General features: G+C 39.0%; 1 protein-coding gene across 3 annotated transcripts in view; it reads left to right on the top strand.

Annotated features, from left to right (window-relative positions):
- Positions 1-27,856, top strand: part of LOC148880596 (tRNA/rRNA methyltransferase (SpoU) family protein) — a 127,021-nt gene that overhangs the window by 78,471 nt on the left and 20,694 nt on the right. For all 3 annotated transcript variants that reach the window (XM_088962550.1, XM_088962549.1, XM_088962551.1), the window contains exons 23-24: positions 25,425-25,472; positions 25,566-25,673. In XM_088962550.1, the coding sequence (XP_088818676.1) occupies positions 25,425-25,472; positions 25,566-25,673 (156 nt within the window). The remainder of the gene's footprint in view (positions 1-25,424; positions 25,473-25,565; positions 25,674-27,856) is intronic.

Here is a 27,856-nt window from a genome sequence, read left to right as displayed (position 1 = left end):
AGAAGCTATGTGGGGCCATGAAGAAAGGGGGTTACACTCAAAGTGGGGTAGATCATACCCTATTAATAAGGAAGAGAAATGGCAAACTTACAACACTTATTGTCTATGTGGATGATATGATAATTACAGGGGATGATCATGAAGAGATTAAAAGACTAAAGGAGGTCTTGGCTGTTGAATTTGAGATCAAAGACCTGGGCCAACTGAGATACTTTCTTGGGATTGAAGTTGCTAGATCTAAAGAGGGCATCTATATATGTCAGCAGAAATACATCCTTGATCTTCTACAAGAGACATGCATGATGGGGTGTAGGCCAGCAGATACTCTAATAGAACAAAACCATGGTCTACAGGAGTCAGTAAGAGAGGACTACCTTGATAAGGAAAGATACCAAAAGCTGGTGGGGAAGTTGATTTACTTGTCCCTCACTCGCCCTGACATTGCTTATGCTGTACATGTTGTCAGACAGTTCATTCACACTCCTAAAATCCCTCACATGAAAGCTGTGGAAAGGATCCTCAGATATTTGAAGTCTTGCCCGGGGAAAGGGATTTTGTTAAGGAAAAACAATAAAATTGAAGTTGAAGGATATACTGATGCAGATTGGGCTGGCTCTGTTGGGGACGGGAAGTCTACTTCCGGGTACTGCACCTTTGTTGCAGGAAATTTAGTTACATGGAGGAGTAAAAAACAAAATGTGGTTGCTAGATCTAGTGCAGAGGTTGAATATTGAGCTATGGCTCATGGTGTTGCTGAACTTCTGTGGCTTAAGATCATTCTTGGTGAACTTGGAATTAAGATCGAGTGCCCTCTCAGGTTGTATTGTGACAACAAGGCTGCCATCAAAATTCCAAATAACCCAGTGCAACATGATAGAACGAAACATATTGAGATAGACCGCCACTTTGTCAGAGAAAGAGTCGTCTCAGGAGAACTCTACATTCTTTATACTCCCTCCGAGATACAGATTGCAGATGTTCTAACTAAAGGGCTAGCTACAGTGAAATTCTTGGACTTATTTGGCAAGCTAAACATGATTGACATCCATGCTTAGCTTGAGGGGGAGTGTTGGTTCGACTGTCTTAATTTGTTTGTTTATCTTTGTTGGGTCTTAAGTCATTAGTTATTGGGCCTAATCTTATTTAGTGTTTTATTTGACTAGGTGTCCCATCACTAATTAGGGGCATTCTAGTCTATTTATGTAACATTATGTAATGCTCTTATATATAATAGAATAGGGCTGGTTGAGAAGGTATTGCCACCCTTCTCTTATTTTCTCCTTCTTCTTCTTCTTCTCTTCTTATTCGGCAGCCTTGTTCCAACAAACAGTTCATTCCTCTAACCCCTTTGTTTCTTAGAAGCTTGCTTTTGTTTGTGAGAAGACCCCTAATCTAAGTTGGGTTCATGTTGGGTGCGGATTAACAACCAATCTCCATCCCCCTGCTTGAGTCCATCTAAAACCCTTCAACGATTCTTAGGCCATCTGTTCCTCCGCTTTGGAGACCCTCCTCCACAAATGTATTAAGGTGGGAACCCTTCTCATCTTCGACAATCTTGACTCCATTCGACGTTGATGGACTTTTGTCAACTCTATTGGAAACAAGTTCAAGTTCAATAATTCAATAACTCAAAGCAGTCTTTCCATTTCTTGATAATACCTGCCTTTGATCTTATTGGGCAACTCTGTGGTGGTATGGAGGACATCTACTCTTCAATCTTTAATCTCAATGACCTTACCGTTGCTTTGATTTGTGTGTGTAGGGTGTAGCAGGAACATTAACATTGTACCACGCTCCAACCTCCTTGAAGGGAATGCCTGGTTGAGCATTAATGGCTCAACAGAGAAGACCACTAAGTCTAACTTGGTTCGAGTAGATGTAAGTCCTCCCCCAACAGTTAGGATTGTGTCCGCATTGCTGAGAAGATAATTCTCCCACCCAAGGACACGTTGACACTAATTTCAGTTTCAAAAATCGATTGGGCTTGGGCCGTACTTAAAGTTCCCCTATGTGGCCTTTTCCTTCGGGCCAGCCTTCTTAGCAGCCCCTCAAGGAGAACTTGTTTGGTGAAATTTCAAGAAGCCCATTGGCTCATTCAGTCATGAGTCTTAACTCTTAAGTTTAACAAATAAGCTGTTTAAGCCTAGATTGGCTCTTTTAATGAAACTAGGTTTTCAAGCATATAGCTCCTTGAGTAGCACTATTCAAAATCGCCGTAGTCCCCCCTAACACCCTTGATTCTTTTCGGGTGTCATTAGATCTACTGGCTCATGATGGGAACCTTAAGGTCTACTCCCCACCCACCCTCCCCACTTGTGCTTCAGATGCAGACGAAGAAGATGAGATTGATTTATGTAGAGATGTAGAGCAATAATTAGTGCTGTTATATTGCTGTCAGTTATTTTATTGTGGTCCCCACTGCTGCTGTTACTTGTTTGCTGATTTATATCTGCTGTTAGGTTGCTGTTAGCGATAGTTTTTGTTAGTTATTTGCTTATGTAAGCAGTAGGGGTACTAGTGTAATTGCTGCCTTATTTTTTGATGTTAATATAAATAGTTGAGTGGGGCGGCAACTCTGGTCAACCCACACTCTCTCTCATCTCTCTCTTCTCTCTTCTCTTCTTCTTCTTCTTCTTCTTCTTTTTCTTTTCTGTTACTTTTTCTCATTAAATTTACATCAAGAATTGGACTGATTACAGTCCTGATTAGCCAACTTGGCATCAAAGCCAATTTAGGGTTTCTCATGTGTGTCTAATCCAGCCGACTGCATGAGAACTTCCTAGGGCTGGAAGTTTAGCAAGATGTGACCATCAGCTGATTCTTGGAGGTTACTGGAAGGGTTTAGCAGTTGTCCAAGGATTTGTAGAGGCTTGGAGAGTGTTTGGTAATTAGGAAGAATCAGAGAAGAACAAGAAAGACCAAGATTAGGGTTCAGACTGGGATTGGAAGTGGCGATCATTTTTTTTTTTTCCTGGTAAGCTCTTATTTTTCCTTGAGATCAACACCAATTAGAGATAGATCAAACCTATCTAGAAGGAGCGGCTGAGGTTTTTCTGTTTTCTCAGAGTTTTCTCTAGGGTTTTTTCTTAAACCTACGATTAGACCTGATTGTGACCCATCTAGGAGCGGTTGAGAGTTTTCTGTTTTCTCAGAGTTTTCTCTAAGGTTTTTTCTTAACCCTATGATCAGACCAGACTGTTAACAAATTTCTGGGTGATTCCTAGATCAGTTTCAGCATTCCAAACTGTTTTCTAGGTGATATCTAGGCTAGTTTCAGCTTTCAAACTTTTTTTCTGGGTGATTACCAGATCTGTTCCATCACAAAAGTTTCTCTTTTGGGGGGTTTTCTTGATGAGAACTGGTTTCTTCTACTTGAAATGGGCTCAGTTAGCCATGATGGCAATTAGGGGCAGAGGGAAGTTAAGTTATATGAATGGGGATGTAAAGAAATTACAAGGAAGACCTACTCTCAGTCATGACTTGGTTGTGTAACTCTATGCAGTCTCATATTAGCCGAAATTACTTGTGGGCAAAAAAAAGCTAAGTAGATTTGGGAAATGATGAAGGAGACCTACTCTCAGTCACTCAATGTTTCTAAGGCCTATGAATTGAAGTGTGAAGTAAATCTCAAGCAAGGAGAGAAGCCAGTCTCAGTTTACTTCTCCACTCCGAAATCTTTATGGCATGGAATTGATCAGCTAGAAACCATTGAGTGGGAAAGTTAGAAGGATGCAAAAACCTATAAAAAACAAGTTAAGACCAATAGGGTTTTTGAATACTTGGCTGCTTTGAATTCAAAGTATAATATTGCGAGACAACAACAACTCACCAGGGAGAGTGTGACCTTATCTTAGCTCTAGTAGCAACAATGAAAACAAAAATTGGGGGTGACAAGGAAAGGGGCATAAAGGAGGAGGATAAGAAGTTAGTTTGTGACCATTGCAAAGAAGCCGAAGCATACCAGGGACACTTGTTGAAAGTTATATCCAAATTTAATTCTAGCAAAGCTCAAAAAAAAAGGGGGAATGCCAATGTGGCTATCACCGTTGATGGTGCATCCTCATCCAGCACAAGAGCTACATCCTTAAGACTTTTTAGTTATGGTTTGAGCTGCTCTAACTCAGTTAAAAAGTGAAGTTGGCAATTCAGCCCCCTCATCTCAGCCATTGGTTACATCTACTACTACTTCAGCATTTGCTCATTCAGGTATAAGGGCATCAACATATCATGTTTCAGGCTCAAGTAACAATGGACCTTGTTAGGTCATAGATTCAAGTGCATTTGACCACATGACAGGCTTATCTTCTCTGTTTACCACATATTGCTTATCCTCTGGCAGAGACAGAGTATCCATTGTTGATGGATCCCTTGTTCCTGTCTCTGGGAAGGGAGGCATTAGACTATCGGATGCGATCTCCTTGTCCTCAGTTTTGCATGTTCCTAAACTTAGTACTAATCTATTGTCAGTTAGTAGCATCACTAAAAATCAAAACTATTCAACGACTTTTTTCCCTGATCGGTATGTTTTTTAGGATCCAGATACAATGAAGGTGATTGGGATCGGCTGTGAGACGAATAGAATCTACTTGATTGGAGGGTATCTGCATGGGGAAGATAAAGAAGTTGGAAAGTTTATTGTTTTTCAGTCTATGAGTTAGATTATGCTTTGGCATAATCGGTTAGGCCATCTGCCTTTTAGGTCTCTAAGGAGTTTGTTTCCCAGTTTATTTGAGTCAGTCCAAATGTCGAGTTTAAAATGTGAGAGTTGTGAACTTGCAAATCATTGTAGAACAACTTATTCTTTGAGCAATAAAAGAAGTACTGTTTCTTTTGAAATTGTGCATACTAATGTTTAGGGACCATATCACATCACGACTATGAGGGGATACCGATACTTTCTATTGTTTGTTGATGACTTTACTCGCTTCTCATGGGTTTATCTTTTGCAATCTCGAGATGAGGTCCCTACCCTAACTTAGAATTTCCATCAGATGGTTCTAACCCAATTTGGAGTCAAAATCAAAATTTTCAAATCAGATAATACCAAAGAGTATTTTGTAAAACCTTCGGCCTCATATTTCCTTGATCATGTAGTTATTCTTCACAGCACTTGTCTTCATACACCTCAACAAAATGGAGTTCTTAAGAGGAAGAATAGGCATATATTGGAGGTAGCTAGAAGTATTACGCTAAAATCCAATGTTCCTATACGTTTCTAGGGGTGCTATCCATACAGCCGTATATCTCATCTATTAGGTTCTTTCACGGGTCCTAGATATGAAAATTCCATTCAACCTTTTATATCCCGATAAGGACTTGTTCACTATTCCCCTTAAAACTTTTGGATGTACATGTTTTGTTCAAATTCTTGGGCGTCATCATTCCAATTTTGATCCTAAAGTTTCCAAATGCATCCTTCTTGGGTATGCACGAAATCAAAAGGGATATTGTTGCTATGAATCTATTTCTGGGAAACGGTTTATTTCTATGGATGTCACTTTCTTTGACGATGTTCCCTACTATCATATAGAGTTTCTTCTCAGGGGAGAGTAGTGAGATGGGTTCACCCACATCAGAAATTCCATTACCCGTCCCAATCACTGAAGGGGAGTGTAGTGAGGAAGGTTGTCATAAGTGTAGGGATTTGAGGGTGTTTCAAGGTTGTGGAGATAGGTTGATTTTGGTCCTCAGTAGTCCAGGCCAAGTCCAATTTTCTTTGCGGCTCTAGATACCTCCCATCGCTGAGCCTAATGAGATGCCTCCCATTACTGAGCTTTCTCCTCCTTTGGATGTTCTTGATCTTCCAATTACAGTCCACATGGGAAAGTGCCGTTGTACTTCATCTACAACACATTGTATTTCTCAGTTTCTGAGTTATGATCATTTGTCTCCATCCTATAAGTCCTTTTTGGCATATATTTCTGCTATTCCCATTCCCAAGATAGTGCAAGAGGCCTTGTCAATACCTGAGTGGAAAGATGCCATGAAAGTAGAAATGGATGTCCTTCTCAAAAAGAATACACGGGAGTTAGTTGATTAGCCAAAAGGGAAGAAATCGGTTGGGTGTTTACAATGAAACATAATGTTGATGGCTCTGTTGATAGGTATAAAGGTAGATTAGTTGCAAAGGGGTTTACAGACTTATGGCATAGACTACTTGGAGACTTTTGCACTGGTAGCCAAGATGAACACTATCAGAATGTTATTATCTATTACAACAAATTTCTCGTGGCCATTGTTCCAAATGGATGTTAAAAATGCCTTTCTCAATGGTGATTTGCAAGAGGAGGTGTACATGGAGTTACCTCCTGGATTCTATAGTACAGAAGTAGGGAAGAAGGTCTACTGGTTGAATAAAGCCTTATATGGACTGAAACAGTCACCAGGAGCATGGTTTGATAGATTTAGACTAGCTCTTGGAAAATTTGGCTACGTCTAAGCCCAATCAAATCACACTCTTTTCATTAAGAAAACATACTCCTCCTTCAGTCTACTTGCTGTCTATGTGGATGATATTGTGGTGACAGGGAGTGATACCCGTGACATTGACTCTCTTAAGCAATTGCTTCACCAAGAATTTGAAGTCCTAGTCTTTGGAGAACTACGTTATTTCCTGGGTATTGAAGTAGCCCGGTCCAAACATGGGATTTTTCTCTCTCAAAGGAAGTATGTTCTTGATCTTTTCGATGAAATTGGGAAGTTAGGTGTTAAACTTGCTGACACACCCATTGAACAAAACCACAAGATAAGGACCAAAGGTGGAAAGCCCCTTGAAGACAAGGTTATATTTCAACGATTGGTTGGGAAACTGCTTTATCTTAGCCTCACACGACCAAACATTTTTTTTTGCAGTTAGTGTAGTTAGCCAATATATGCATTTCCCCAGAACCACTGATCTTCTTACAGTTGAGAGGATTCTTGCTTACCTGAAGAGATGTTCAGGCAAAGACATACTCTTCAAAAATAATGGTCACATGAAGACAAAAGTCTACACAGATGGTGATTGGGCTGGATGTGTTGATGATAGGAGGTCTACTTCTAGGTATCGTGCCTTTGTAGGAAGAAATCTTGTCTCTTTGAGGAGTAAGAAACAAAATGTTGTAGCTCGTTCCAGTGTTGAATCTGAATACAGATTTATGACACATGGTGTGGCTGAAGTTTTATGGTTGAGGTCCTTGTTTGTGGAACTGGGAAGTATTAACAGGGTGTGGATGAAGTATTAACATTGCCCATAATCTGGTATAGCATGATAGAACTAAACATATTGAGATGGATTGACACTTGCTGTTATATTTCCCATCAGAGAGAGAGTTGCCTCTCAAGAAGGGTGTCTTTCATATATTGCATCCAACATGCAGCTTGCTAATCTCTTCACCAAGCCAGTTACAAGGACCAAGTTGGAAACAGATTTACGCAATTTGGGAATGATAAATTTATGTTATATTGCTATCAATTATTTTATTGTGGTCCCACTGCTGCTTTTACTTGTTTGCTGCTTTATATTTGTTGTTAGGTTGCTGTTAGTGATGTTAGTTTTTGCTTATGTAAGCAGTAGGGGCATTAGTGTAATTTCCAATCTTTCATCTCTCTCTTCTCTCTTATCCTCTCTTTTCTCTCTTTTCTCTCTCTCTCTTCTTCTTCTTCTTTTCTGTTACCTTTTCTCATTAAATTCACATCAAGAATTGGACTGATTACAGTCCTGATTAACCAACTATTTAGACTCGAAATGGTGTTGAATGGATAAATAATACAAAGATTAGAACAACTGTTTTTCTGATCTTAACTCTTCTTGGGAAGCTCTCACAGTGATTTAGAAGGTGCGCTTAGGCGCACAAGTGAGGCGCATTTTAGGGTATGTGCCTCGCCTAGGTCCTAGGCGCATGCCTGGTGCACCTAGGTGTGTGCCTAATGCGCATTTTCTTTTTAAAATTTTGCGCTTTTTTCTTTTTTTTTTAGCCTAATGTCTGGGCCGGGGGCATGGTACAATGGTGACTCATTGAATCAAGAATTCAATATGTTTGCTTTTGTTTGTAAAATTTCATTTGAATACACTTTACATGTTATGTTTATGTATTTTAATTTTAGATAATAGGTTTTTAAAAATATTTCTTTTAAAATTAAAGTTTATATTTTTATTTATATTATGTTTAATATTTTTTATTTTTTTTTTAATTTGGCTTTTTTCAAATCTTTTTACATTTTTTTTTATTTTTAGCTTTTTTATTGTATTTTTGCACCTTGCTTAAAAAATGCACACACCTCGTCTTGCACCTTGCACCTTGCGCCTCAAGCGCAAATTGGCCCTTGTGCTTTTAAAACATTGAGCTCCCATTTAAAAACCTATAAGAAATGCTATTGATGAGTCCCAAATCAATTGTCTTGCTAGAAAAGAGACGGAGCGTGAGTTCCATCTTATGAGCCCTTTCCCTTATGATACAATTACAAAATCTAGGTAACCAAAATCCTTCCTCCTTTCTGATTCTTGTTTTCCCCCTCTTTTGAGCTTTCCTCTTGTGTGTCCAGCCCTACTTCTATGACAGTTTAGGTGTCTAAAGGTAACCCTTTCAATATCTTGACTTCTAGCTCAGTTTGTAGGGGTGCTCACAAAAAAGCAAAACCGAAAGCCCGACTGAAACAGAGAAACGAAATCAGAAAATTGTGGTTAATCGAACCGGTTGTTCCAGTTTTGGTTTGTGTTTTTTTTTTAAAGAAAAGGTTTTGGTTTGGTTTTGGATAATTTAAAAGAAAAATACCAGTCTAGTTCAATGTTTGGATCATCCAATCTGTTCAAATTGGTTTTAATTTAGATTGGTTCCAACCTAAACCTGGTCCACTTGCACTTGTATTCTTATCTTGTATCAATGGACCAGATATTGGTTCAATTCGACCCATTCCAATATAAATCCATTACAGATGGACCAGGTCCAATCCTATCCAATAAATATTTTGGACCATTAAGTCCAGGCTGGCCAATTCAATATGTCTTATTGATTCGTCCAATCTGTCCAAATTGATTTTGATTTGGATGGGGTCCAATGCAAAACTAGTCCATTGACACCCCTAACTGTCATAGTTGTCAAGGCGATGCCTAGGTGACAAGGCGCCCTTTGAGGCTCGCCTCGCCTAATCGCCTAGCAGTTTTCTACTTCCTACTATAAAATACATTTTTATTCATTCTTTTTTGAGATTATAATTATAAAACATTATTAAGCTAAAATAATAATTTTGTGTGTTTATATACCAATTTATTTTTATTATTTTATTATTTATTAGGGTTTAATCAATAGAAGCATTGCTAAATGTTGTATTGAACCCTCAAAGACTTAAAAAATCTGAACCAATAACTAAGGAAGAACAAAAAAATTTATCTAATCGGTGCATTTTCCTCTTCCATATATTCTTCTTCTACCTCTTCTTCTTCTTCTTCTTTTTCTTCTTCTTCTTCTTCTTCTTCTAGTACTACTACTACCAATACTTTTATTTTCTTCTTTTCCTATAACAAAAAATAAGGGTTCAGCTCCTATATTTTTTGAATTTTATATTCCTTATTCCTTTTCTTCTCATGAATATGTTGATTTTCTATACTTTAATATGAAATTTATACTTTTCTTATGAAAATCATGAATATTATTAAAGAAATATGGTTATGGTACCTAGGGAACTACCCTAGGATCTATGTTTTTAACATAAAAAATCCATCGCCTAGGCAACTAAGCGACAAGGCACCCCTAGTCACCTAGCCTCGCCTTGGCGCCTTGAAAACTATGCTAACTGTAGGTGGGTTTTTTTATTCAAGTAAAGCAATAAAGCTTTCCTCTGACTTGGGAATTCTTGAGGGATGAAGGAACAGTCGGTTTCTCAAGGGAGGCTAGTGTTTAGCTTCATGTTGTTAATGGAGGAAGCTTTGGTATTTTTGAAGTGGATGCTTGTGTTTATCTCCAAGAAGATTGTTGAATGTGATAACTCTCATTGGATGTTGGGGAAATCCTCGTCTTACCGTCCTCCTCAGTCCTCTCATCTCTTTCTAGTTTCTACCATAGAATGTCTCTACCTCACTGTCGTCGGTTCTGATAGAATGTCACCAGTGCTTCTCTCTGAAAGGTAGTACACTTACTCTCTTTAAGTCTTCCTCTCCCCCCCTTTTTTTTTCTGGAAACCCACCATGTTGTGTGTATTGTGTTCTTTTTTTTTCTTCTGTGTGTGAAACAGAAGAAAAACAGTCATTGAGAATAGAGGACTGTTTAGAACAGATGCAGAAATCAAAAGAAAACAGCAGAAATCCTTCTTCTAAGGAAGAGAAGATGAAGAAGAAGATGGCGGCAATAAGGGTTCAGAGGAAGAGAGTTTCGAACCTTAATCTCTCCTCTTACCCCCTAACACTATTTTATTAAGTTAAACTTTAATAATTTACAGAGGCCCTTAGTTGGGCAAGAAATTAAAAGAACATAACACAGAAAGAATAGGCCCAGAATAAGGCCCATTGCAGTAAAGAACATAAAAAATAAGAAAGGATAAACAGCCTATGGGCCATTCGGCCCATCCTCACCCGAAGCCACTCTTTCTCGAATGAAGTGTCTATCAACTTCAATATGCTTAGTTTTGTCATGTTGTACTGGGTTGTGAGCAATGTTGATGACGGCCTAATTATCACAGTATAACATTATTGGCTTGTCATGTTCAATCCCCATTTCCTTCATCAATGATTTTAACCACAATAGTTCAGAAACTCCATGTGCCATGGCTCTGTATCCTGCTTCTGCTGAAGATCGAGCAACAGCAGATTGTTTCTTGCTTCTCCAAGAAACAATATTACCAGCCACCAAGCTGCAGTGCCCAGAAGTAGATCTTCTGTCATCAATGTTTCCAGCCCAATCAACATCAATATAGGCTTCAAATTTCATATGGCCATGGTTGGCAAACAGAATTCCCTTTCCTGGGGAGCCTTTCAAATAACACAGAATTCGCTCTACTGCTGCCATATGAGTATCCCGGGGAGCATGCATGAATTGGCTAATGCAACTGACAACATATGCAATGTTTGGCCAAGTCATGCATAGATACAGAAGTTTTCCAAGAAGTCTCTGGAAGACTCCTTTGTCTTCTAACAATGTTCCATCTGAAGCAGAGAGTTTATGACTCATATTAGTAGGAGTAGCAACTGGTCTAGCACCCATCTTCCCTGTTTCAGAGAGCAAATAAAAAACATACTTCCTCTGAGAGATAAGATTTGAGTTCATTAATTCTTGAAACATCATTACCAGTCACAACAATATCATCAACATACACAATCAGGTAAACTACCAAGAGCCCTCCCCTCTTCACAAAGAGAGTATGATCAAACTGTGTCTATACATACCCAAAGTTAACAAGGGCAGCCCTAAACCTCTCAAACCATGCTCTAGGGGATTGTTTTAGTCCATAAAGAGATCTCTTCAACTTGCATACCTTTCCTTTCATATCTGTTTCAAACATCCCTGGAGGAAGAGACATATAAGCCTCCTCATGTAATTCTCCATTCAGAAATGCATTCTTTACATCCAATTGATAAAGTGGCCAGTCAGAGTGAGCAGCCATAGATAGAAGAACTCTCACAGAGGTCATCTTGGCAACAGGTGCAAAGGTCTCCAGATAATCAACCCCATATGTCTGTGTATAACCTTTTGCAACCAGCCTAGCCTTGTACCTCTCAATGGTGCCATCAGCATGATATTTGATAGTAAAGACCCACTTACAGCCAATTGGATCCTTCCCTTCAGGCAAATCAACCACTTCCCAAGTGTCATTCTTGTGCAGGGCATCAATTTCAGATCTCATAGCATCCCTCCATTCTGGAATATTAAGAGCTTCTGACACGGACCTGGGAATAGGGTTAGAGGCAACAGAAGAAAGGTAGGCAAATTATGAAGGAGAAAGCAAACTATAAGAAAGGTGTTTGGAAATGCAATGTGCAGTACACTTCCTTTTTCCTTTCCTAATAGCAATGGGAATATCAAGGTCTGGGAAGGATGGCTCCAAAGGGCTGAAACACACCTGTTGTCTCATTTGTAACTGGAAGTGCATGAGGCTCATGTGTTGTAGGGGAAACAACCTACTCATTTATGGATCTTTGCCTTTGATACATCATGGGATTAAAGAGAGGACGAGGAGGTAAAGGGGGAGGAGCACTGGGACAGGGAGAGTGGAATGATTGATCCTCCCTTGATTCATTTGAAGAAGAAAGAGACTCAGTAAAAGACTCAACTGGCACAGGAAGAGGAAGAGCAAAGACCTGTGACAAATTCTCCCCCTTTGGACAATGTCCTTCCATAGAGGAACTGTAAAAGGAAGAAAGCTCATCAAAGGTGACATCCATTGCGACATATCGAGTACCAGTCTTTGGATCAAAGCAACAGTAACCCTTCTATGTGTGGGAATAACCAAGGAAGATACACTTGTGGGCTTTTGGTTCAAATTTATGTCTTTGGACACTAGGAATATGTACATAACAAGTGCAGCCAAAGACATGAAGAGGAATAGAAAAAAGCTCATTGTCTGGATGAAGGAGACTGAAAGGAGTCTTAAACCCCAAAACCCTGGATGGCATACGGTTTATAAGGTAGGTAGCAGTGAGAACAATATCACCCCAAAACTTTGTAGGAACATGTGAGGCAAACAAGATACTTCTTGCAACTTCAACAATGTCTATTTTTTCTTTCAGCAACTCCATTCTGTTCTGGGGTCCTAACACAGGAGCTTTGATGAATAACCCCCAAGTCAGAGAGATAGCAGGACAAGTTTTTCTCAAAATATTCTTTTGCATTGTCAGATCTGAAAATTTTAATCTTGGTATCGAACTGGGTTAGGACAAATTCATGGAATTGCCTCACAAGTCTAGGAACTTCATCATGGGATTTCATCAGGAATATCCAAGTAAACCGAGAAAAGTCATCAATGAACAAGATAAAATATTTGTAGCCACCCAGAGAGGGTAAGTGGTAAGGGCCCCACACATCAGAGTGCACAATATTAAAAGGAGAAGAAGATCTTTTATTACTTAAGGGATAACTGTTTCTATAATGCTTTGACAGCTCACAAGACTCACAATGAAGACTAGACAAACTAATTCCCTTAAACAGTTCAGGGAATAAATGACTCAATGCAGAAAAAGAAAGACGACCCAAACGAAAATGACATAACTCGAATGATAGACTCTGTTGATATAGACCCGAAAGCATCTTTTCTAGGTTGTTCAGGGCACTGTCCCGGAGTATCTATCATGCATATTCCATTCGCCTTATGGCCACTCCCAATCACCTTCCGAGACTCTAGATCTTGAAAAACATAGTAGGAAGGGAAGAAGGTTACACAACAGTTTAATGACTTAGACTACTTACAGATAACAAGTTTGTATTTAGTCTAGATACATGAAGAGCAAAAGGTAGGAACAAGGAATCTGTAGCCTTGATGGTTCCCTTATCGGAGATAGAGGCAAGAGAACCATCGACAAGGGTGATCTTGTCACGTTCAGGAAGTAAATCATATGAAACAAACAAGGTAGAAAGGTTGGTCATATGATCAGAAGCCCCTGAATCAATAATCCAAGCTATCTTAAGATTACCTGAAATGGTTGCATGATTGGCAGAAGCCCGTATACCTGAATGAGCAAATGCAGAAGAGGCTGAATTTTCTGAATGGTTGGAAGAAGAAGTCACACCCTCTAGGTGACTGATCATCCTCCCAAACTTCTCATATTCTACTTTCATGGCTACTAACTACGCACAAGCTGTCATCTCTTCAGTATGGTACTTGTCACTATTTGGACCAGCAGCCGCATTAGCACTCCCTGCCCTTTTATTATCATGCTTCTTCTGAAACCGAAGAGTTAGAAGCTCAGGATGTAATTTCCAGCACTTGTCTTTAGTGTGTTTTGGCCTTTTATAGTACTCACGGACAACCTCTTTCTTCTCTGAGCCACCAGGAGTCCAGCAACCCCTTTGGGTTTCACTCCCATATTAGCAAAGTGATCATTTAGACCAGCCCCTTGAACCTGGACAATCCTTTTGCTCTCTTCACTACTTACCAAGGCATATGCTTGTGATAGTGAGACACTATCCTTGGATAAAATATTTTGTTTTGTAATATCATGCTCTGGGTTTAGTCCGGTTCAGAACTCAAACACCCTGTTTCTCTCAACCAGTTTTCTGTAGGTCTCTGCATCATTAGTGGTGTCCCAGGTTACAACTTCTATCAAATCTATTTCTTGCCACAAAGACTTTAGTGTTGAAGTATATAGCTAAAGGTTTCTCCCCCTGTCTTAAATTCTTCACATCACTTCTCAACTTGCAAGCTCTAGCCACATTTAATTTTTGGGAATAGGTTTCAACAACACTATCCCAGATCTCCTTTGCTGAATTCATCCACAAATAGTGTTGGCTAATCTGTGGCTGCATTGAGTTCACAAGCCACCCAATAACAGTATAATTTCTTTCATCCACTTCTCATAAGATGGATCATATTCTGAGGGAGCCTTCTTGCTCGATAAAACCCCACTTTCCTCTACTACAGATATGAATCTTTACTGATTGTGACCATGCCAGACAATTAGTTCCATCCAACTTAACTATAGTCACAGTCAGTAAAGAGTCAACAGAGGCTCTCAGAACCTACTTGGATTCAGCAACATTCTTGTTTTCAATCTCTGAGGAGCTCATCCCTTTAACCACTTCAAAAATATTTCAACCAACTTCAAAAAAAGGACATCGAATGAAGATGGAACAAGGACTGTGTTGAGTCTACCTCAATGCAGCAGAACCACAAATCAGAGTCACACCCAAAAGCTATGTGAAACAGAAACAGAAGCTGCACTTTGTAGACTACACGGTACACCAACCAACTTGGTTCGGTCTTCAAGAAAGAAAATCAGAAAAACTCCTTTTCTAAACAGAAATTCCAGGTACTGTCCAATCAACATCCAAAGGAAGCAAAAAAACATCAGAGACTTTTTCACAAACACAAGGTGGGCAGTAGAGGAGACAACACTGTCGAAAGATTAATACTGAAAGCTGAAATGCTGTAGTCGAAGTAGTAGAAGAGAGAAGGAGACCAAGATGTGTTGAGAATGTCGAACTGTACTACCCAGTCGACAATACTGTTATTTATATTATATTACAGTACAATGTTACAATAAATGTCTAGAATGCCCCTGATTAGTGATGGGACACCCAGACTACTTAAAACAACCAATAAACTTAGGCCCATTAGCACAGGCTCAGTACATTACAACTTAAAACATAAATACAAACTAATAAGAACCCTTATCAGCCGAACCATCAATACATAAAACCCTTCAACCTAACACCCCCTCAAGCAAAGCATGGATGTCCATCATGTTTAGCTTGCCAAGAAGGTCCTTGAATTTTGTTGCAGCCAGCCCTTTAGTCAATACATCTGCAATTTGCATCTCAGATGGAGTATAAGGAATGCAGAGTTCTCCTGAGACTATTCTCTCCCTAACAAAATGTCGATCAATCTCAATATGTTTTGTCCTGTCATGTTGCACAGGGTTATTTGCAATCTTGATGGCCGCCTTGTTGTCACAATACAGTCTGAGAGGACCCTCAGTTTTAATGCCAAGCTCATTTAGAAGAGTCCTGAGCCATAGGAGTTCAGCAACCCCGTGAGCCATAGCTCAATATTCAGCTTCTGCACTTGATCTAGCAACAACATTCTGCTTCTTACTGTGCCATGTAACCAGGTTCCCTCCCACAAAAGTACAATACCCTGAGGTTGATTTTCTATCCTCAATAGAACCAGCCCAATCTACATCAGTATAAGCTTCAATATCAATTTTATTGTTTTTCTTGAATAGAATTCCCTTTCTTGGGCAAGTCTTCAAGTACCTGAGAATCCTTTCAACTGCTTTCATATGAGAGATCTTTGGAGAGTGCATGAACTGACTGACAACATGCACAACATAAGCAATATCTGGTCGAGTGAGAGATAAATATATCAACTTTCCTACCAACTTTTGGTATCTCTCTCTGTCACAGTAGTCCTCCCCTACTGATTCCTGTAGGCCATGATTCTGTTCTATCAGAGTATCTGCTTGTCTACACCCTATCATGCCTGTCTCCTCAAGGAGGTCAAGAACATACTTCCGCTGACATATGTAGATCCCCTCTCTTGACCTACCAACTTCAATCCCAAGAAAATACCTTAAATGGTCCAAGTCTTTGATCTCAAATTCAGAAGCTAAAAACTCCTTTAGTCTTTTGATCTCATCCAAGTCATTTCCGGTAATCACCATATCATCCACATAAACAATGAGTGTTGTAAGGTTGCTATCCTATCTCCTTATGAATAAGGTATGGTTTGCACCACTCTGAGTGTACCCTACTTTCTTCATGGCCCCACAAAGCCTCTCAAACCATGCACGAGGAGACTGGTTCAAACCATATAATGCTTTCCTCAGTTTACACACCTTTCTATCAAAGTCATAGCCTGGTGGAGGTTCCATAAATACCTCTTCATGAAGGCCACCATTTAGGAAGGCATTCTTCACATCTAGCTGATGAAGTTCCCATGAAAAATCTGCCGCCAATGACAATAGAACCCGAATTGTGTTGAGATTTGCTACTGGGGCAAAGGTTTCTTTGTAGTCAATCCCTTCCTTCTGAGTAAACCCCTTTGCCACAAGCCTGGCCTTGTACCTTTCAATGGACCCATCCTCCCTATGCTTTACAGTAAACACCCATTTGCACCCAACAATGCTCTTCCTCTCTAACAGATCCACTAATTCCCAAGTTCTTGCTTTCATTAGGGCTTTCATTTCTTCATTCATAGCTTCTTTCCACCTTGGATTAGACACGGCCTCTGAGTACCTAGAAGGAACATGTACAGAGGAAAGAGCAGACACAAAGGAGTGATAGGCTGGAGATAAATGTGAGTAAGAAACAAAATCAGCAATGGGATGCAGGGTGGTACAAGAATGGATAGGTTTACGGATTGATCCTGATCCAACTAGTTGCTGCCATGAGTTTGAGGACCCTTTTTCCTTCTGTTGTAGGTGATTTGTATCTCTTTCTATTGCCTACTGGAGCCTTCAGGGACATCTACAGTATCTGGAGAAGTAACCGACACAGTGGGAGCCTCAGCCTCACTAGGTTGACCTGGGATGCCACAACTAGGAGTAGAGGATGAAGATGGAAGGCCCGAGGCAGATAGGGGAACAAAAAAGGAGGGAGAATGAGAATCCTCTTCCATCCCACTAGTCTCTCCTTGAAGAGGATTCTGAGAAGACTGAAAATAGGGTTGAGACTCAAAGAAGACCACATCTCTGGTGACATACTTTCTCCTGGATACATGATCATAACACTTGTAACCCTTTTGTGTAGGAGAATACCCCAAAAATATTCCTTTTGTAGCCCGAGGATCCAGCTTGGTCTTCTTTGGATCCTTCACATGTATGAAACATATACAACCAAAGACCCATGGAGGAAGAGGGAAGTCTGGAAGAGGACACAGAACAGAGAAAGGGGTTTTCATACCCAACACCTTGAGACCAATATTGCTTGGGAACCTTGTGCTGGAATAGTAGGGCTCAAGTTGTCTCCAATAGATGTTTATTCTTGCGCTTATCAACCCCATTCTGTTGAGGGGTATTAGCACAAGATGATTGATGTAACATGCCAACATCTTCCATGAATGAGTTCAAGGATTTTTCAAAACATTCAGCAGCATTATTTGACCGGAATTGTTTAATCTTCTTATCAAATTGTGTTTCAATCATTTTGCAAAATGCCATAGTTATCCGTGGCACTTCATCTCGTCCTTTTAACAGGTAGATCCATGTGCATCGAGAGTAGTGGTCAATAAAACTGATAAAGTAACGAAATCCATCAATAGAAACAATAGGTGAAGGGCCCCAAGCATCGAAATGAACCAAATCAAAAGGAGCTCGAATTTCATTATTGGAAATTGGATAAACAGTTCTACATTGTTTTGACATCTGACATGCTTCACAGACTAAACTCTAACTTGAAATCCCCTTAAACAATTCGGGAAACAACATTTCTAATGAAGAGAAAGGTAAATGACCTAGCCTAGCATGCCACAGATGCAACCTAGCTATTGACTCCACACTCTCCGGATTACTAGCAGCAGATGCTTGTAAAGCTGAATGGGATGTCTGCATCAAAATAGTAGAGGCCTCCATACTCATGACCACTTCCAATCGTTCTCCTCGTCAATCTGTCCTGAAAGACACAATGAGTAGGAAAAAATGTTATACTACGGTTCAAATTTTTTGTAAGTTTTGAAATAGACAAAAGATTTGAGGTGAGATTGGGAACATGTAGGACTGGTTTAAGAGAGAGGTCCTTGCATAGGTCAACCACCCCTTTTTCCAGATATGGTGGAGAAAGACCCGTCAACAACTCTCATCTTATCTTGACCAGACAACAGTTGATATGAAGAGAATAAGGAGGACATATGTGTCATGTAGTCAGTTGCACCGGAATCAATAACCCAAGAAGTAGAGTCAATAGAACTAGTTGCACTAAAGGCAAAGACTGTACCTGATCTGGCAAGAGAAGAAGAAGCAAAAGTATTATTCCTTAGACGGGCTAAAGCCCGACTAAGGACCTCTACCTCACTAGCATTGAAGCCCAAGGCACCGGTTCCAGAGGAATCAGCAACCTGCCCCATGGGAGAAGAAGCCATTGTTGGTATACTCTGTGAGTTGTCACCATTGTTACTAGTGACAAGGTTCCCACTTGCCGCATGACCCTTCTATTGCTTCTTGTCCTTTCTCAATGCAGTTGGCTTCAGGTGTGGATACAAGACCCAACACTTTTCTTTTACATGTCACTCACCCCCACAATGAGTGCACTTAAGATGCTTCCTTTCTAGATGTCTGTTGCCCTTAGTAGAAATCAGGGCTGAATGATCTCCAAGTTGTTCAATAGGTTGAATCTGAGAGTCAACTTGCATCTCCTTTCGCCTCACTTCTTCATTTCTTACCAGATAATAAACATGGTGTAACTCGAGCAGTTCATCTCTCCCTAGAATTTGTGACCTTATGCCTTCATACACTGGGTCCAGGCCAGCCAAGAACTTAAAGGCTCTGCTCTCTTCAACTTGCTTATTATGTCTCTCATTGTCCCTGGCATTTTCCCAGTCCAAAATCAAGTGCTGGTCAAGTTCTTCCCAAAGTCCTTCTAGAGTTGCAAAGTATGTTGCAACTGTCATATCCCCTTGCCTTAAGGCAGCAATGTCTTGATTCAATCTGTAGATTCTAGCATTATTTTTCTTCTGTCCATAGGTTCTAGACACCTTTTCCCAAATCTTGGCTGCTGTGAACTGAGAGCTTACACCACTGCACTATGTTGACTTCTCTTTGGGCTTCGATTACTGCAACTGTAGAGAGTATTCCTTCCCCTACGGCCAATACTAGGACTGCTAAAATCAGTCCTCAAACTAGGTCTGTCCTATACAGGCCTCTCTTAGCAGCCGAATGGCTACGAACTACTAGAAACAGATCTAGTAGGACATCCACTTCTGGGTCTTACTTCCCTTTCGCCTACAACCAAGGGAAACCCTAGGTTCGAACCTTGTAGTGTTCTCCTGCAACCCTAGGGTTTCACCGCAGCAACAAAGATGAAACAAAGAAAGAAAGACAGCAAGAGAGAAGAGATGGTGTCAGCTGCAACCAGGAAAGTGCTCAATGCTCTGATACCATGAAAAGCTGAAATGCTGTAGTCGAAGTAGTAGAAGAGAGGAGACCAAGAGGTGCTGAGAATGTCGAACTGTATTACCCAGTCAACAGTACTGTTATTTATATTATATTACAGTACAATGTTATAGGAAATGTCTAGAATGCCCCTGATTAGTGATGGGACACCCAGACTACTTAAAACAGCAAATAAACTTAGACCCATTAACACAGGCCCAGTACATAACAACTTAAAACATAAATACAGACTAATAAGAACCCATATCAGCCGAACCATCAATACATAAAACCCTTCAACCTAACAAATACAGCCCAGAAAATAGTCCGTACAGGTGCCCTAAACAGTCCAAAAGAAAAGGCCAACCAGCAGTACTGATTTCAGAGATATTTCAGCCACTTGAAAGTCCAAACAATATGAAAACAACCCAAAAATTTCTGGACTAAAGCAGTCTAAAAGAACAGCCGAATAGCAGTACTGATTTCAGAGAAATATTGGATACTTTAACAGTCCAGAAAAATATAAAGAAAACAACCCTGAAATTATTGGGCACCACTCTCAATCTCTGATTTAAGCTCTAAATCAGGAACCAACCTGTTTTCTCCAATTCTTCCTGGTCACCAGACAGCTCTTCAAGAGATTTGAATTTTGGGCACCTTCTTCAATCTCTAATGACCTCCAAGAACCAGGCGACTCAACCTGAAGCTTCTAGCCCTAGAACAACTCTCATGTAGTCGGCTGGACAACACCTACATGAGAGCCCAAGCCAAGTTTAGGCCTGCTCTGATACCAAGAAGAAAAACAGTCCTTGAGAATAGGACTGTTTAGAACAGATGCAGAAATCAAAAGAAAACAGCAGAAATCCTTCTTCTAAGGAAGAGACGATGAAGAAGATGGCGGCAATAAGGGTTCAGAGGAAGAGAGTTTTGAACCTTAATCTCTCCTCTTACCCCCTAACACTATTTTATTAAGTTATACTTTAATAATTTACAAAGAGGCCCTTAGTTGGGCAAGAAATTAAAAGAACATAACATAGAAAGAATAGGCCCAGAATAAGGCCCATTACAGTAAAGAACATAAAAAATAAGAAAGGATAAACAGCCTATGGGCCATTCGGCCCATCTTCTCTACAAAAACCAAACCATAAGCATTGAAACTGGCCGATAGATTTCAAGAACCATGTACACATTTTTATAATATATATGTTATATAAATAATAAATATAAAAAAACTGAAAAAAAACTGATTAACTGGTTAACCACTTTATTTGGTTCAGTATTTTCAAAAACCGCAAGATCGGTTCGGTTTCAAATATATGCCCATGGTTCTGTTAACTGAACCGTGAGCATCCCTCAGTTTGACCTTTTCCAGAATTAGTGGTCTAGCGTTATAGAGATTGGGGATAATGGGGGAAGTTGTTTTGTAAATAACACTGATAAGATGGCAGGCAGTTTGGGAATTGACAGGGTGGATAAGAAAGTAAAAATTGGAGTATTGGGAACCTTTTTGTTGCATGAAGGGGATTCGTTACATCCTTGGTTTGTTAGGGAATTAAAAAAGTTGCAGTGTAAGGTGAATTAGAGAGGAGAGAAGTTGGATAGCATAGGGAGAAACTAGTACCCAATTAAGATTCTTTCATGGAATGTGAGCAGACTAGGTGGTCAAAGCAAAAGATATTTTGTGAAAGAAAACTTGAAGAGAGAAAATCCAAATGTGGTAGTCCTGCAGGAAACAAAAAAGGAAGTTTTTTATGGGAGTGGTCAGATCTGTTTTGGGGAATCGGGCACAAAAAATTGACCTTTCTGCCTTCAATTGGTGCGTCTGGTTCTGGAAGCATTCTCATTATCTAGGATGGGAGACATGTCAAGGATTGAGGTGGATAGGAGCAATTTCTCCATTTCAATTCTGTTCTCTGAATTAGAAGATGGCTTCACTTGGATTCTTGTGGGTGTCTATGGACCTAATAATCCCAGAACTCAATTCTCAGTTTTGGAATGAGTTATAGGCAATAGGTACTTATGGTCAACTACCTTGGTGTGTTGTTGGAGATTATAATGTGACCAGGTTGGTTCATGAGAAGTCTAATGATGGTAGGTTAATGAGAAGCATGAAAAACTTCTCCCGTTTTATCTGGGAGAATTCTTTGATACATCACCCTCTTTAGAATGCCAGCTTCACTTGGTCTAATCTGAAACCTGAAGCAATTAGATGCCGTTTAGACAGATTTTTGGTTTCCATTATCCCAGAGTTATTCAGGAGACGGATTTGTAGTATTTCCGACTATTGGCCAGTTGCTGATTGGTGGGAGGAATGTTGTGTAGTTGATTGGGCAGGCTATCAATTTTTTTTTAAGAAGTTATAGCATGTAAAGGGGAAATTGAGAAGATGGAGAAGGGTCAAATTTAAGGTTTTAGCTAAAGAAAGGAGCAAATTTTGGAATAGCTTTAAGGAGCTGGATAAAAAGGAGGCTTTGGCGAAGCTGGATAGAAATGTTATGGAAGAAAGGAAAAGGACTCAGGCAGAATGGGAAAAAGTGACTTTGTGGGAGGAAATCTATTGGAGGCAAGATTGGGAGTTCAATAATTATACCTTCCTTCACAAATTTGCTAATGCCAGAAGAATAAAGAATCATATTTCTAAAAGTCAAGTGGATGGACAGGAGGTGAGGATTCCAGTCAAATCATTGAAAAAATAACAAATTATCTTAAGGATCTTTACTCTCTTGAGAGGTGTGGGAGACCTTTGATTTCAGCTTGGGAGAGCCCTACCCTTTTGGCTGAAAATAAAAATTGGTTGGAGCAGGACTTCAGTGAAGCCAAAACCAAAGAGGCAGTCTTTACTCTAGAAGAGGACACGGCCCTGGGCCTAGATGGCTTTTCTTTGGTTTTTGATCAAGAATGCTGGTAGATTAAACAGGACTTGGTAGAGATGTTTGAGGATTTCCACAGATCAACCAAAATTAACCTGCGTAGTAATTACATTTTCATTGAGCTTATGTCAAAAGCGGAAGGTACCTTTGGTCTATTAGTCTTCTCCGGAAGCCTTCATATGATTTTGGTGAGGTGGTGGATCCTTCCCAGAGTGCCTTTATTCAAGGAAGACAAATAGTGGTGTGTAGCTAATGAATGTGTAGAAGAAAGAAAAAGAAGAGGTCTAGGAGTAGTAATATGCAAAATTTACCTTGAAAAGGCCTATGACAAAGTGGATTGGGGTTGCTTGTGGTGCATTATGGAGTTGAAGGGGATTGGAGAAAACTGAATTTGTTGGATGGAGGGCTGCATTCAGTCTTCACAGTTCTCAATCCTCATTAATGACTCCCTTAGAGATTTCTTCAAAGCCTTCAGGGGATTGAACAAGGTCACCTCCTCTTCCCCCTCCTTTTCTCCTTGGTAGGGGACATTCTTAATGGCTTTATTCAACAAGCAGTCTCTCTGAATCTAATCCAAAGTTTCAAAGTGGGAAGGGAGAATATTGACATTACCCACCTGCAATATTCTGACAACACTATTTTCTTTCTTGATGGCGGGAAAACTGAATACCTACTTAATCTTAAAAAAATCCTAAAATGCTCTGAGGCAGTCTCAGGACTGAAGGCCTAGATAAGAACAGCATTGCTGGAATCAATATTCTGCAGGATGCCTTGGTTAGCCTTAGAGATATCATGGGCTGCAATATAGAACAGTGGCCGATTAAATGTCTGTAATAAAGAATTGTGAGAAGAGATTGGATTTGTCGAAAGAAAAATTACATTTCCAAAGGTGGCAGAATAACTCTAATAAAAGCCTCTTTTCTTAATCTTCGATCTACTTCTTCTCAATCTTCAAAGTACCTGTCAAGGTTACAGACCACATTGAGAAGCTTCAGCGTGATTTCTTGTGGGATGGAGGAGGAGAAGGAAATAAAAGAGATCACTTGGTTAGTTGGAAAGTTGTTTGCAACCCTAACATAGCAGTTCGGGTTTGGGTCACATTAAGGAAAGGAACATTGTGCTGCTTGGGAAGTGGTCTGGAGAAAGGAAACTGATAAAAAAACTCTTTGGGCCTCTGTTATCTGCAGCAAATATAGAAGGTATGATGTTGGAGGGGGCTCCTCTCAAATACTCCATAAATTTTCTGCTTCAAATCCTTGGAAGGGTATTGCCCAAGTCCTCCCTCTTTTTTTCTAGTTCTATTCGTTTTAGTGTGAGAAATAACAATCTCGCCCACTTTTGGACTGATGTTTGGTGGGGCTTCCGTCCCCACTGTGAGACCTTCCCTAACTTGTTTGGCCTCACCCTCAATAAACAAGCTTTGGTTTTGTCTGTCCTATTCCTTGAAAATCACAACTTGTCCTTTAACTTAAATTCCCATAGGAACCTAAATGAACAGGAAGTTGCTGATGTTTCTCTTTTAATTTCTCCCTTTAAAGATGTCTTCATCTCTCCCTCTATTCCTAATAAGCTAACCTGGTCCCTCACCTCTAATGCCATCTTTACAACCAAATCTTTTTTCAGCAACCTAGTTGTTGGACGCACCCCCTTCTCATTTCTGGACAGAAAAGTTTGGCTCTCCTTGGTACCACTCAGAGTCTCCTTTTCGTTGGAAGCTGCCTGTAGTCAGATCAATATTTTGGACAATCTCCATTGGAAAAGGAAAGGAAAGACTTCCCTTTCACCCCATGTTTGCATTTTCTGCCTAAAGAATGGTGAATCAATCGGCCACCCCCTTATAAATTGTATGGTGGCTCATGAGTTATGGCAGTACTTCATAGACTTATTGTGTGTAGGTAACTTTCATTGGATCCTTCCTAACACCATCTGTGATTTCATCCACCAATGGATAGGAAGTAAAATGGGAAAGAAGGGAAGGATCTACTGGAAGGTAATAATTCATGCAGTGATGTGGGGAACACAATAGAAGAATTTTTGAAAATAAAAGCACTTCCTTGACTAACCTGGGAGGGAATATCTTTTCTTTAATTATCTTGTGGATGTTGTCAGATAAGAATTTCTCAGTAATCAACTATGTTGATAGAAGTCTTACAGAAATCCTTAAATTCTACTGCTTACATCTTGTAGTTTAGTGGAAGTTTGAGAAATACTGGGGAAGTTAAGGCTGGAATATGGGGGGAGGGGTTGTGTTATCTTGATATCCGATGGATTTATGATTTGGGATTTTAGTGGTCTTGTCACTGCAAGGGATGCTTCTGAAGCTGAAGTTCAATCTCTTATTTAGGGTCTCAGGTTTGCTAAAGATCTTCTCTCTGATTCCTTGCTTGTGGAGAGGGATTCTAGGATTGTGATCGGTTGGGCAATCAGTTTTGGTACAGGCCCATGGAGGTTGGCTCATTCCCTGCATGAAATTCATGATCTTTTGTCCCTTGGCTTCTGCTTTAGATGGATTCCGAGAAATCTGAACCAAATAGTTGATTTCTTACCTAAATTGAGTCAGGAGATAAATTTTTTGTATAGTGCTAACAGCTTAAACATGTCTTGAGTGGGCTCTTGGCTTTTTGTATCAAAGCCCTCCTTCTCTTGTATATCCTTTTAGTATTTATCTCCTCCTTTTGAATATAATAGTTGCCTTTTCTCAAAAAATTAGAAAAAAAACTGCAAAATACTTTCATATTTTATTTCTTCTCCTAGACTGCATTTTTATTTTTCAATTTATAATTCTTTTCTGGATTGTCTTATATTTGACATCATTGCGTTGATGTGATATAATTTCTCCAATGTAGGTGAATGACAAAGATCTTTCGAAGGAGCTATATAAAAAATATAGTGCAGTAAGTGTTACCTCTAAATTAGTTCTGTGCTCATCTACTGTATTTTTATTTGTTTAGTTTGCAAGATATATGATATATGTTTTCTTTCTGTAGATCCATAGGCGTAAAGTTCGTGCATGGCAAATGCTATGCATATTGTCACGGTTTGTTGATGAAGATATAGTTCAAGAAGTAACCTCTAGTTTGCACATATGTTTATATGTAAGGATGCCTTATCTTAATCTTTCTGTTTATCTTTTTAAGTTCTTTATGTTTTGGTTCTCTTGCTTGCACAAGAGGTATGTGTGCAATGGCTTCTGGTATAAAGGGGTAAAATACCAGCATGAGTAGCACCATGGGGTGCCTAGTTGCCTAGTAATTCTATAATATAAAGAAATGACTTTTGGCTTGGCAATAAGAATTTCGTTATTTCAAAAATAATATAATGAGTATTTGATAGATCAATTTCATATCAATTAGCAACTAAAGAAGATTTTTAACATTATATGATAAAAATTCAAGATGGAAGGTAAAGTAGGAAAAAAAAAAACAATGCAGTTGCTGTTTTTTAATTGAAGACAGAAGGAGAATAGAAAGAAAAAAGGAACTTCTATACTTCTATTATTTCTTTCTTTTTCTCTCATCAAAACCTTTTGATCTTTTAAATTTCAATAGTAAAACATCAAAACAAAGTATAAATGATATATAGTATATGATAGAATGTATTCAAACACATATTAATAAGATGTATCAATATAAATGATATTATAATAAGGCATCCACCTTGTCATTTTTGTTGTCTAGGCGGGCACCTAGTTACCATAAATCAAGGCATTTGGGCAAGGCAACCAGCCAAGGGAACCTAGGCGATGCCTTGACAACTATGGTTAGTAGTTGTAGTCATTACTGTCTGTTTTAATATTATATAATGTTATGTAACTTGACAATTATGTCCTATCTTAAGTTGAGTATCCCATACTTTTGAGGGCATAATGGTCATTCCTTCTTTTTGAGCAATCTATAAGCAATTAAGCATAGGTCAACTGGGATGGGAGAAAACTAGTTGATCCCATTCGTTTCCTTCTTTATTTCTCATTTTCCCTCTTTTTTCTCCCATCTCTCTTTTCTCTTGTTTTTTCCCTTTACTGCTGCTGTCTACAAACTTTCAGCTATGGTAACATGGTATTGGATCATATAGAAGGACGCAAGAAGGGCAGCAATCATAGTTTTCAAGGTGCCAAGGCGAGGCAAGGTGACAGGGGGGCTCCTTGTTGCCTAGTCACCTAGGCAATGGTTTTTTTTTTTAAAGTAAAAATCACATATCCTAGGGTAGTTCCCTAGGTTCCATAACCAACTTTCTTTAATAACTGAACTTAATGTTTTAAGTCTAGAAAATCAACAAATTTATGAGAAGAAAAAGAAGAAAGGAAAGAAAATCCAAAAAATATAGGGGCTGAACCATTATTTTTGTTATAGGAAAAGAAGAAATGTGTTGATTAGACAAAATTTTAAGTTCTTCCCTTACTTATTGGTTCAGATTTTGAGGTCATTGAGGGTTCAATACAGCTAGGGGTAAGCAAAAAAAACCAAACCAAAAAATCGGTTAACCAATATAGAAACTGGCGGTTAACCGAACCAACCGATACACATATATTTCTATATATTTATGTATATTATATATTATATATTTTATATATTATAAATTAATAAATATGAATTATATATAAATATATATTTATAATATATGATATATTATTTATTAATCAAAATATAATATTTTATATATATTTATAATATTTTATTATATATTTATATATATTTTATAATATATATTGTAAAAATAAAAAAACTGAAACACCGACGAACCGGAAAACGGTTAACCGACGGTAGTATCGGTTCTGTTAAAAAAAAAGCCCCACGGTTCGGTTAACCAAATCGTGAGCACCCCTAAATACAAATGTTAGCAATTTTTCTGTTGATTAAACCCTAACAAATAAGAAAATAATAAAAAGAAAGTAGTTTATAAACATAAAAAATGAATATTATTATTTAATAATGTCTATTTTTTAATTATAATCTCAAAACGAATAACAATATAGAAGTATTTCATTATTTCGGTTTTTCATTTATTTTTTTGGTTTATTTGGTTAGTTTTTAACTGAATAAACCGTTTTCTCACCCCTACCAAAGGCAAATCAAAGTATTTGACGGATGAGACTTAAGCTGATTCAAGTGGGTATAATGAGTGGGAGCAAGAAAATGCTCAAATTATAGCATGGTTATGGAATAGTATGGAGCTGAAGATAAGCATTATTCTTATTTCTTAGATACTGCAATGGAGACATGTGAACATGTTAGAAGTTTATTCTGATAGGATAAATACTACAAGAGTATTTTAACATACA

Source organism: Nelumbo lutea, chromosome 1, assembly GCF_056320005.1.
Source record: "Nelumbo lutea isolate HS-2025 chromosome 1, American lotus-T2T, whole genome shotgun sequence".
Lineage (NCBI taxonomy): Eukaryota > Viridiplantae > Streptophyta > Magnoliopsida > Proteales > Nelumbonaceae > Nelumbo > Nelumbo lutea.
Note: the sequence above shows the minus strand (reverse complement) of the source record. Positions and strands in the feature narration are given on the sequence as shown.